The 12,657-nt window shown below is 42.0% G+C and overlaps 1 protein-coding gene across 2 annotated transcripts in view; it reads right to left on the bottom strand.

Moving 5' to 3' along the window:
* Positions 1-12,657, bottom strand: part of LOC147718294 (nicotinamide N-methyltransferase-like) — a 57,738-nt gene that overhangs the window by 22,949 nt on the left and 22,132 nt on the right. For both annotated transcript variants that reach the window (XM_086966682.1, XM_086966683.1), the window contains exon 2: positions 8,236-8,443. In XM_086966682.1, the coding sequence (XP_086822808.1) occupies positions 8,236-8,443 (208 nt within the window). The remainder of the gene's footprint in view (positions 1-8,235; positions 8,444-12,657) is intronic.

Here is a 12,657-nt window from a genome sequence, read left to right on the forward strand (position 1 = left end):
GGATGGGGGAGATGTGATCAAACCAGTCAGTAATAAGCCTGGCAGCAAGGTTAAAAATGGATTTGATAGGGGATAGGTGAACTTTAGGAGAGTGGCATTACCATAGTCGAGTCTAGATAGGATCAATGATTGTACCACTGATTTCAAGTCATTAGCAGGAATAAAGTGTTTAATTTGTTTGAGATGGTGGAGTGTGAAGAGAGCACTTTTGGCTGAATTTTTTATACAGGGAGTAAGACTGAGGTTCTGGTCTATGCTGATGCCGAGGGATTTGACTTAGTTAGAGATGGAAAGAGAGCAGTTGAGAGCTTTGATGTCAGAGATCCAGTGTAGAATAGGGAGTTTGAGGTGGGTGTGATGGAACCAATTGAATCTTAGTGAAGGGGTCATTAAGGTATAAGACAGCGGCATGGGGTTTGATCTTATAGTAAAGTTGGGTGTCATCAGCATAGAGGTGGTAACTGATTTCATCTTACTTAAGAATGAGGGTGTGGGGTTATGTGGAAAGGTTGAATAGAGTGGGAGAGATAATAGAGCCCTAGGGGACCCCCAAGGTTACCGGCAGAGGTTTGGAAAGGCAGTTGCTGACTTTCATTTGTTGGGTTCTATGTTTGAAAAAGGAGGTGAACCATTTGAGAACAGCACAAGGGAAGCTAAAATGGTCTTTGAGAATGTTGAGTAAGGCAGTGTGGTTAGCAGCATCAAAAGCAGCAGAGAGGTCAAGGAGAATGAGAAGGGAGGATTCGCCCTTGTCTAGGGAGTAGTGGATGTCACCAATAATTGTGAGCATGGCTGTTTCAATGCTGCAGCCCTTCTCGAAAACCTGATTGTAATGCGTCCAGGAGGTTGAATGAGTCAATGTGTTTGTCCAACTGGAGCATGGCACATTTTTTGAGGGCCTAGATAGGAAAGGAAGGTTAGAAATAGGGCGCAGATTATTTAAGTCATTAGGGTCAGCTGTAGTGTTTTTGATGGTGGGGGTAATTTTTCCTAGTTGGAGAGAAGCAGGGACACTACCGGTGGCTAGGGAGGAGTTGATGATAGTGGTCCAATATGGGGCGATGATGTGTTTTAGGTCTTGAACAAGATAGGTTGGGAGGGGATCTCTGGTATGCGAGGATGGTTTAAGTTTGGTGATGAGGCTGAGGACATCCCGTTCTGAAACTGCACAAAAGTTATTCCAGAATGCATTGTTTAATAGTTGGGGGAGGATGTAGAAGGGCTCAGAAGGGGTATCACGGGGGAGGGGGGTTTAGGAAGAATCTGGGGGAGGGGAAAGGGTGGGTGGAGACTTAAAGGAAATTTTGAGAAGGGGTCATTGGCTATGTGTGAGGGGAGTTAGAACAAAGTATTGACCAATCTTATTGATTTCATCTGAGATGAAGCTAGTGATTTCTTCACATTTCTCGACCCTAGCCATTAGTTTGGGGGGGGAGCTGAGGTATTTTGGCTTTTGACAATACTAAAAATTTCTCTAAGTCGGTTTCTTGCCTGGTCAAGTTGTGATCGGAAGAAGTAAGTCTATTCAAGTATATTCAATAAAGATGTGATTAATCCTAATGGTTTAAGGGTTTAATCCTACCTCAACAGTTAACCCAATTGCCTACACTACCTTATTGAATTTATCTGTTCATTAAGATGCACATAACATTTGGTTCAAGAAAATAAGAACAAATCCTTTAACATGCCTAGGAAACACCTCTAAAATCTTGAAACTGTAGTCGATACATTCCTGTCTGCTGCTCAATTCATATGTGCATGCATAACTGTTTACTGCACCATATCGGTTTAACTGTCTTAAGTAAACGTTCACACTATGCCCTAATATGTATACGTGTTCTTTATCTTTTTATGTATTTTAAGACATGTGGTCCACTATAAACAGACTGTAAAATCTTTATCGTAAATTGGGGTGGTTAGCTCGTAGCCTAAGAGAAATCTACCTTTCTTTGTCATTACAAATTTTCCACAAAGCTACCAGAAGGCACTTCATTGTATAGCTGATAGCTATGCCTATATATTCATAATTCGTTGTGACAGCTTGAATATGCAACATTAGCTGGGATCCATAGCAGAAAAAGATTCTGATTTAGAGTTTGCTGAATATGTCACATGTCAAAAAGCAGTGGATGTTGTGTTCATCCCATTCACAGTATATAGTACATATTTACTCTATAGATAGGGAAAATAGGACATCCATCTCTTTTTGGCAGATGTCATTCCTCTCCCAAGCTCTAAATATGACATACACAGAAAAATGGTCGGGGTATTCAACCTATCAATCAGTAGACTTGCAGAGTGTGATGTGTCACAGGTGAAGGTATCCAGGTTTAGCAGGGTCCAGAGTCTCAGTTAAAGAGAGGAGGTTTTCAGAATTCCTCCAGAGTAGGAGAGATAGAGAGGTGAAAGGGGTAGGCCATTTCAGGCCCTGGCTGCAAGGTAGGGGAAAGAGTGTCCTTCCTTTCTGCTGTGGCGTAAGCAGGGGGTTGTGAGTAAGCACCATGAAACATGAAGGCAGAACAGTGGTGTCTCGAGGGTTTGTGAAATCTCAGGTGATGGATGATCTAGGCAAGTACAGAGTCGTGCAACAGGTAGGTGAAAAGCTTGAACTGGCATCTACTGTGTATGGGGAGCCAGTGGAATTCTCTCAGGTGGGGGCTGATAGCGATGCAATGAGAGAGATCATGTGTGAGTTGTCCTGCAGCATTCTGGATGGTCTGTAGTCTTTGAACGTAAAGGGACTCAAATAGAGTGAGAGTATTGATTAGATTCCAGTCCTCTGTGATGTGTTTGCAGAATGCAAAAAGAACAGATGATGGACGTAATGTTGAACAATTTAAACATTCAACCCAGTCACAGATCTGGGTTAAATCTAGTGTTGTTTTGCTCACAGCTCCATTCTATTTTTGGGGTATCACCCCTCATCAGACTGTTTTCAATGAGAAAGAGGGATAATATGAAAAATGGAGCAAAAGACAGGAGGCTGTAATGAGCAGAGCATGAACATACGGGTGCCAAACCCAAAAGGAAAGGTGAGAATGATGCAAGAGGCAGAACGTGTAAAAAAGGAGAGTAAAATTGGTGCAAGCAGTAGGAAAGGATGGGAAAGCAGAGCGAAAAGGGAGAGAAAGAGGGGCAACCAACAATTTGCAAAGAGGGTGAAGAGAAGGCAAAAAACAATAATAGGAGATTTGCAGTAAAATACGAGTCAGAAATGGAAATCGAAGAAGAATGCAGCAGTAGGGAAAAGGTCTAAAGGATAAGCAGGAGAACCCAGATCCTGGAGTTGGCCTTGACGTAACTCGGAGGTAGGTTGAGAGCTGGGCCTGGTTCTTCTAGGCACTAACTATAAGAATTAAATAAAATTGCTGTTTTTATCCAATGGATTCATTAGTATTACAATAATGGCTCTCAAAACAAGCAACAATTAGAATGCATGGTGACTGAAGGAGTCATACTTTAATTGGTATGTTGTTCACCATATTCTTTAAGATTTCAGAATGTTTTGCTAGCCTTTTAATGGCATCAGCAAATGTTCCCTCTCAGGTAAATCCCTAAATGGCTGTAAAGGCTTGGCAATTCATTCCAAATACATTTTGAGTGTAGGATGTATAAGTTTCATCTAGGGTGTTGTTAAAAGAAAAGAACCATAGTTGCCAGAAGATGAGGTTACCCATAATACAGACTGTATATTGGTGGATTAAAAGACTGATGTGCGAATCCTCTCTTTGCTATGGTTCTTGCAGTTAGCATTTCTCATTCTCATGTGCAAAGAAATTCACCCAGAACAGGATTGTCCAAAAATGGCAACATTTGTTTTTCATTTGCAGATACATGGTTTCTGATTGCAGTAGAGTTAGAAATTTAAATGGCAAATATCAGAACTATTTTTCTCTCTCCATATGAATTCCTTCAGTGAACTTACCATATATAATATTATCTGTTCTTGGAAAGATAATGGTATTTCTTCAAATCAGCTAGGGTGCATTAACAAATTTGATTCTTTAGGATTTAAGGTATTTAGAACTATTAATTTGAAAAGTGAGCCTGCCTTGTGTAACCTCCAAATGATGCATTCTATTTTTTTAGGTTCACATTTTAATTCAGAGCGTTGATATCATTATTTTTTTGTTAATTTAAATATTAGACATAGTTGGGCATAACTCGTGTTACTTACTGTCGTATAGTTATGTACACTTACAGCAAAATTATGAACGATTACACAAAATAATGCTGGAAGCATAACCCAGCATTTAATGTAATTTTCTTACCTCAAACTTAACGCTTGTGTCCAAAATGGATCTTAGGATGGATTTTGCACTAAGAAGATAGCGCTAAATGGATGAGCAGAAGCCAAATGCCACTTGCTCTCTGTATCTGAGCTCTTCAGATAGGCAGTTTTTCCACAAATAACTGAGAACCTTACAAGTGGGTGAAATTGTGTAATTTTCAGTAATTTCATGTTATCGACGCTTAGGGCGAATCGCGCTGTTTTAGACTAGCTCACCTCTGAGACGGAAGCCGGAGGCTTGTGTTGTGTTTTTAACTGTGTGCATTTGGGAAACCTTGTTTAAATCAGTTATTTGACATTGCTTTTAAAACTTTACCTGCCTCACTGCCGATCGCATCTCTTCTCCCAGCGCAGCAGACTACGTTCTGATGCTGTAGGAGAGTGGGCGGATAGCCGCCATACTGGAAGGAGGTTGCGGTCCAGTTGATGGCCGCATCCCGCCCTCCTTAGCACAGGATATAAGGACGATGTTATCCCGTCCGCGCAGCGGGAGGGCTCAACGGGTGCGCCGTCTGAGCGCCGTCTGAGCGCCGAAGGCGCGCCAAAGGCAAGCCCGTCTGCGCCCGTCTGCGCCGAGGTAGCGCCTTGTGCCAGCTACGCTGCCTGTTTCGGCCCAACAGATTTTGATCAGCTACCATCTGGCCCTCCCTACTCGAGAGAGATGCTTATACAACTAGGTAAGCTCCATGCAGATAAAGGAACATTTACACTGTTGCACACGGCCCTCCCTCGAGCCAACTTTCTGGGTGATGATCTTTTAAAATGTGGGCTTCTGAATGTGAGGTCCCTGCCTAAGCACAGTACAGAGATTCAGCTATTGATTGAAACTCCTCTTCATGACGGAAACGTGGACTCGTCCTGACTGTTTGGTTGACCCCGGCTTTGCGTGTCCTCCTGGGTTTAAATTTCTACATACTCCTAGGTCTAGTGGGAGAGGCGGGGGGGGGTAGGAGTGATTTTTAATGCAACCTGTAGTATTAAGGTTTTCGTTTTAGACCCGACTGAGGGTATAGAGCTTCTAGGTTTATCGATCCAGGCCCACTCCGGGACTACTGTTACCGGGGTATTATGTTATCGCCCGCCAGGTGCGTTTAGCCTTCAGCAGCAACAAGCGCAAATAGCTACCCTGACTAATATCGCAGTTTCCCTTCACAAGCTGTTTATTCTTGGTGACGTAAATCTATGGCACAATGGCTCCCTTGACTCGGGACTTTGCAATATACTCCAATCTTGCGAAAGTTTCAGACTTTCCCAGCTGGTCAAGGGGGCAACCCACAAGGCGGGACACCTTTTAGATTTGGTGTTCGTGGCTCCTGACCTGGTGGTTATGGGGGAAACCTTATCTATGGAGTAGACAGACCATTTACTTGTTACATTTTTATAAACATAAATGGTGGCCATCACAAGGCTCCTGCGACGACTAGGGAATTTAGGTGCAGAGACTGGAGGGCTTTTGCACGTTTGCATTCCTTAGGTGAGGTGTTCCATGTGGAGCAGCTCTTTAATGGGGAAAAGCAAGTAGAGGAAAATTATGCCTCACTATGCACTGGAATCACAGCTGTCCTAGATGCTCTTGCTCCTCAAAAAACACGTAGCTGTAAGGGTAATGACTCTGCCCCCTGGTTTAATGATACACTGAAAAACCTGAAGCAAGGATGCAAACAAGAGAAGGTGGAGACATGACTATAAGGAAACCTTTAAGGAGGTGTGAGAAAACAAGGTTCTAGAATATAAGAACCTGATTAAGAAATCCAAGGCAGAATATTATTCCTCTCTGATTTGTAACTCCACCAACAATTCCAGGAGCATTTTGAATATATTGAATAGTGTTACTAACCCTGAGTGTTCCAAGAACGCTATTTTACTGTCCCAAGAACTCTGCGAGAACTTTGCTGAATTTTTTAAGGAAAAAATTGAACACATCATTAAAGATTTGGAAGTTTCTCCGGAATATGTTCCTCCCTCTGACTTAAGACTTGGGTCTCCAGTGGACCGGATGGCTGTGCCAGCCTTGGCTCTGAAAGAACTTTTACTTGAGTTCCCACTTCTTACGTACAAGGCTTTCAGGAAGCTAGCCAGAGGGATTTCCTCTGGGTCTCCTCTAGACCCTGTGCCTCATAAAATTTGGAAGGAATGTGATGAAGAACTATTTCCTTCACTCCACCTAATATGTAACCAATCTCTAGTGACTGGTACCGTCCCAGCTCAATGGAAACGGGCGTTAGTTTCTCCTCTGCTGAAAAAACCCTCTCTGGATCCGGATTGTTCAAAAAACTATAGACCCATCTCCCTGCTACCTTTCCCAGCCAAGATTGTCGAGCGTTTGGTTAGTAACACTCTTTCCAATCATCTGGAATGTCACCAATTACTAGATGTTGATCAATGTGGCATCCGGCCTGTCCATGGAACCAAAACAGCCCTAATCACCGCTATGGACGAGCTTCAGAGGCGTGCAGACAGGAGGCAGGCAGTGTTCCTGATCCTGCTAGATATGTCTGCAGCCTTTGACACGGTGAATAATAAGATCTTGATGAGGTGGGGGTGAGAGGTACTGCTCTGCTGTGGTTCCAATCATTCTTGCAGGATAGACAGCAAGCGGTGTCCATGCCCCCTTTTCAGTCAGCTTTTACTCTGATATCGCATGAAGCTCCTCAGGGCTCAGCAATTAGCCCAATACTTTTTAACCTGTATCTTAGACCTCTGATTTTACTCATTAAAAGCTTTACTATCAGGATTGTCAACTATGCTGATGACATGCAGATGATCCTCTCCTTGGAGGGAGAGGATTCAACATATGTGGAGGTCCTCCACAACTGTCTGCGTGATACGTCCTGGTGGCTAAAGGATAACTCCCTCCAGTTTAATGCGGGGAAGACGGAGGTGATCTTCAGCGCCGGGACTAAGATCTCCCGGCTGTTCCCAGACAACTTTTGGCCCCCGGAAACAGGGACCTAAGTACCGCCTGTGGAATCAGTCCGCAATCTAGGGGTCATGTTAGATCAAAGGCTCAGTATGGAGACGCGTGTACAAAAGACGACTGCCTGCTGTTTTGCCATCCTACGCTCCTTGAGGAAAGTCCTGCCTCTTTTACCAGCCCATGCTCGTGCCCAGGTGGTAAGGTGTACTATCAGCAGGTTGGACTATTGTAATGCCCTTTTGCTAATGTCCCCTAGGTTCCTGCTGGATAGGCTCCAAAGGGTCCAATCAGCAGCTGCTAAGCTGGCCTTGGGGCTTCCGAGAAGATCACACGGGCCGTCCTCACTGGGCAAACTGCATTGGTTGCCGGTGAGACAGAGAATACAATTTAAGGCCCTATGCATAGTCTTTAGGGCTCTCCATGGAACTGGCCCGGCCTCCTTACAATCAAAATTTGCCTGGTATATTCCAACTAGGCAGCTTCAATTTTCTGCGGCCAAGCTGGTAGTGGTACCCAGATTTAGGAAAGTCAGAGCCGGAGGTAGATCCTTCGAGGTGGCAGCTGCCAAACTCTGGAATACGCTCCTGGTTGAGATTAGGCAAATTATGGAACTTCTCCCGTTCAGGAGAAGGATTAAAACCTGGTTATTTCCCAGGGTAACCGCCTGAAAGCTCACTCTCCCCTCAGTCACTTCCGCTTCTTTCTGAACTAGTCAGCGCCAGGATGCCTGCAAGGTGACAGTGTGCTTAATAAGTGTCTTAAATAAATAAATAAATAAATAATAGATAAATAATAGGAGCTCAAGTGTATCCAGATTATTCCGTCATACCTAAAATTTTACTCAGGCCTAATAATATTCTGGTCTCACAAATAATGCCCTCATTGGGTCAAATGGGCACCGTATCACAAAAATCACAGCAAACAGAAGAATTCCTATACATTTATATGATATATATTTACTTAGAAAGCTAGTAAATGGATCACATATGCAATACCAACAGATGCGAAATGTGTATTTGTACAGTACCTGTCATCCTCAGCCTCATATGAAAGCTTTAGAAGTTGTGCCCAATCAAATGCTCCAGGTTCTTTGTTCAACCATTTCTTGATTTCCTGAAGGCAAGTGTCAGTGTACTGGGCAACAATGATCTCGCGGAATGATTCACAAGCTGGCAGGTATTGGAAAATGGTGGGTGGTAAGGACAGTCCAATCAGAATATCTCCTTTCACATCACCTGAATTACAACGTTTAAGGAGGATAGTTATTGTGCAGCAAACATAAATATTCCTCAAGCATCACATACAATTTACCATTTAATGATCCACAAATGAACAATACAGTCAGCACAGGTGGGGTGTCTATTATCATATTGAGTTTTAAGTACTGTCTTGTCAAACATTTAGGCCTAGATTTCCAAACACTTTGCATCAGGTTTGTTTTACTTTTTTTAACAAAGACCCAACGCAAAGTGTTGTGTTGGCATGTACAATCCAATGTAAATCATGATTTGAAATGAATTTTAAGATGAAGCAACACAAAGCACTACAATGTGTTGCTTTGCATTTGTTGAGTTTCAAGGATGCTGTCCATGGGTGATGCTTGGATGTTTTTGGGCATTCATCCATGAATTGTGATGCACATCTGTATCTACATAGATATGTATACATGGATTTTCACCAAACTGTGCATTCGTGAGGCTAACATAAGGATAAGAAATGTGTTTCCTCATGTTCCTCTGTGCTTACATGCTTCACAAACAAATAGAAATTACTTTTCACTATAGTTTCTGTTTGGGAATGGACCCCTCGCAGCACAAAAAACTATGCCGATCTCAACAGAAACACCATGGTGCAAGGGTTTTTGCATTGGTACATGGCTGCATAATGTACATAAGCACAGAGAGACAGTAGAACTATAGAACAGTGCCACATCTTTGTTTATATCTCTATGTTCTGCTCTCTCTTGTTTATACAACACAGCACTGTTATTTCACTTTCTGTAATGTGTTAAATGATTTAAGTGTAAATCTGTACCTATATTCAGAAAGTAGAGTACCATAATATTGTGAATATAAGTATATACAGGTAGGTATAAACTCCTAAATCTAATCTCACTACTTTGTGCCTGCACCTACCTTAATTTAGACTAACCTTCTAACCAAGGAGGTGAGAGATGATTCTAATGCTATAAGAGGGAATAGGTTAGCCAGCAGTTTAGGGGTGGTTCTCACAGGCAAAAATAAGTGATGTTTAGGATTCTGCTTTGAGAGAATCTGTTATGCCCTTCAACCTGCAAACTTATGATCTGGAAGCGTGAATACCAGTCAAAGCAAAATGACTAAGATGCCTTCATATAATACACTATCAAACAACACTGCATGCATTCCTGAGACACCACATGCACAACGCAATTCCTAAAAGCAGTGCCACTATGTTTAGATGGATAAAATGGGCTCCAATTGTAAGTCCTTTGAAGAGATTACATCATGGATGTTTCAAATAGGTCCAGCAGCTCTATTCTTATATTCTTTTTCTTGACATCAAGGACTTTGAATGAAGCAATAGTATAGAAGAACATTTTTTTTAAAGTGAACTCAATCATATTGGACAGCAAATCATGTGTGCTCTAAGTTAGAGGATCAAAACAATGAATAACATAATTGCATTACATTCAATAGCAATACATCACTTCTGTGTAGACAGTGATTTAGCCACAATCTGGCTACATTTGCCACAACAAATAAGGACTCCTCACTGAGAGACCATTAAAGATGTGCACTTGACATACAGCCCCATGCAAAGCCCTACCACCATTATACAACACTTTCTAAACTTCAGGGGTCTGGCTGTCCTAATGAGGATTGGGCATCAGGCCAACGTGCTAAGAGCATTACGCAACTGACATAAACCTGGCTCAATATATTACGCATTTGTTGAATTGAGATCGGTCAAAAAATTAAGACAACATCTCTCTGATACCCTGATCTGAGGCTGTTTTCATTTGTATGGCAAAAACACCATCCTCTGACTTAATCCTGTTGACTTGGACGTTTAAACCAGTCTAGAGACAAGAAACAACAGATAACTATGTTGACACTGTTGAAAAGTATTCACAACTCTCTTCTCAGATTAAGGAAGGATTCACTGACAGGGAGGACATGAAGGCCACAACACTCAGTTCAAAGGGTCAACCAATTACTTATTTTGGATCCATTTACTGCCATTCAGGCATGTACGGCTGAGTTCCAAACTCTTTAAAGCATTCATGTGTGTTGCTCTGTCTACCTCCACTTACCTGATACATAAAAGACGACGGAACTGCAAGATAGAACAAGCCATCCATTTTTGCATAGACTGGGGCGCTAATTGTGAACTAGAGGTCAAATACAAGTACTGATGGACCTCTGACATTTTTTTTCTCTAGAGCATCATATATGGAAAATGTGGGTTTTCAGGATTTCAGGATGAGAGATTTAATATTATATATGAAGCAAAGCTAAATATATGCTTTAATGTATAAAAAATGCCAAACTAGGCTAATAGAAAGTTAAGAACTATAGGGTCTATTGCACAAACAACACTTTATACTACATTTGACATTACTACAAAAGTACTATGCACATATAAACAAATAGTATTCACTAAACTACGTGTGGTAGTCTTTGTCCATACTGCTCCTATCTGTATTGCAAGCATATTGAGGATTTGGGGGCACTCCTTGATGCAGGTCTTTGAGAAATTGGGATATTAGTTGAGAGATGTGAAAGCCCTACTCAAATAATGAACTCAATCCTTTTAAACAAACAAGCAACCCCATTTTAAAGAAACCAAAAGTGTATCTCACCTGCTTGGAAAATTATTGCCCCATATCCCTACTTCTAAAAACATTTAATATGCATCTCTCAGAATTAATTGAAACCATAAATAGACTTTACTCCACCTAAACCGCTTTCTGGCCTAACCAAAGCACTGAGACCTCCTTCTAGAGGTGGTGGGGGGAATGCTCAAATAAGGCTTGTTCGAAGTGACATACCAGCAATTATCCTTCTTGACCTTAGAGCTGCCTTTAACACTGTCAAATATAAAGTTCTTCTACAAAAGATGTATCAGGTACTGCCTTGTATTGGCTAAACAACACTCTTTCTTATAGAATCTTCCAAGTTTATGAGAACTACTTTTACTTCTCCTTCATTAATGTTCCTCTCCATAGGACTTCTCCTTAAGCTATACATGCAGCCACTGGTGGATATTGTGAAACGATTTGTGGGGGATGATACCCAATTGGTTTTCTCACCTACAACAGATCAAGAACCATCTTCTCCAAATCTGGGACCTTGCATGTAGGCGGTGGCCAGATGCAGAACGGCAGTTGATGATTCTAGGGAAATATCATTTTCCCCAATGGTCTATGGGCTGACACGACTGTTTAGGTTTTCCCACTACTCCCAAAACATCTATAAAAAGATTTTGGATGAATAAAACCCTAATGGTTGAGAGCAAGGCCACAAAACTCACTGCATCATGTTTTGGAATTCTCCGAATGCTTAGGAAAATACTCCCTTTGCTTCCCATGACATCCAGAAGACTAGTGGTTCAGGCACTTATCCTTTCCAACCTGGACTATGGCAATTATCTCTTCCTGGGAGTACCCAATTAGAAAATTACATGTCTTGTAGAATGTAGATGTACATACTTTCTTCTAAATACCAAGACATACGTCAGTGAGAACAGGTCTTAAAGACCTTGATAATTTAGAATGACCCCCAGGCATTCAAATGTAAGGTTTATTGTATTGATTTTAGTGAACTTAGAGGACAGGGAGCTTCCATCTTACGTCAACTCATATACCTCTATACCCCGACAAGGGCCCTTCATGTCAGGCACTGATCTTATGCACCTACATTATGGGCCAAAAACAGGAGTTCCAGGTTATACACTACAACTCCCAGAAGACTTCCATCTGGGAGGGGCTTAGGAGTATTTAAGGTAGGTGACACACAATAGCGGTGTGCATAATACTAGGATCTATTGGAGTTGTGGAACAGTGCTACAGGCTCTATCCAAGAGAGCCATTTGGATATCATAAGGCAGCTGTAGTCAGCTGTTGAGGGTGTTGCGGCGCACAATGAGTGAGTGTGTTCTGTGCACTTGGTGTAGTTATGGATTCAGTGGCATGAGGTGTTCCCAAAGGTGTCCTTGCTTCCTGTTGTGGCTCGGGCTCAAGTTACAATCCTTACAGGATAGGAGTCTGGAATCCCGCCTCCTCCCAGACCCACATTTCATGAGGTACAATTTAGAGTGGCTCTAATAGGGTTTCAGAGCCAAAGACTTGACCCTTTCTTTGCACTAACTGTGGTAATATAATTTATCTCATCCAATTTCTATGGGAGAACATCTGTTTATCATGGAACATTGTAACTGGAACCAAGCATTCATATTGGTTCTGAGG

Source organism: Lissotriton vulgaris, chromosome 4_1 (assembly GCF_964263255.1).
Source record: "Lissotriton vulgaris chromosome 4_1, aLisVul1.2, whole genome shotgun sequence".
In the NCBI taxonomy this organism is placed as follows: domain Eukaryota; kingdom Metazoa; phylum Chordata; class Amphibia; order Caudata; family Salamandridae; genus Lissotriton; species Lissotriton vulgaris.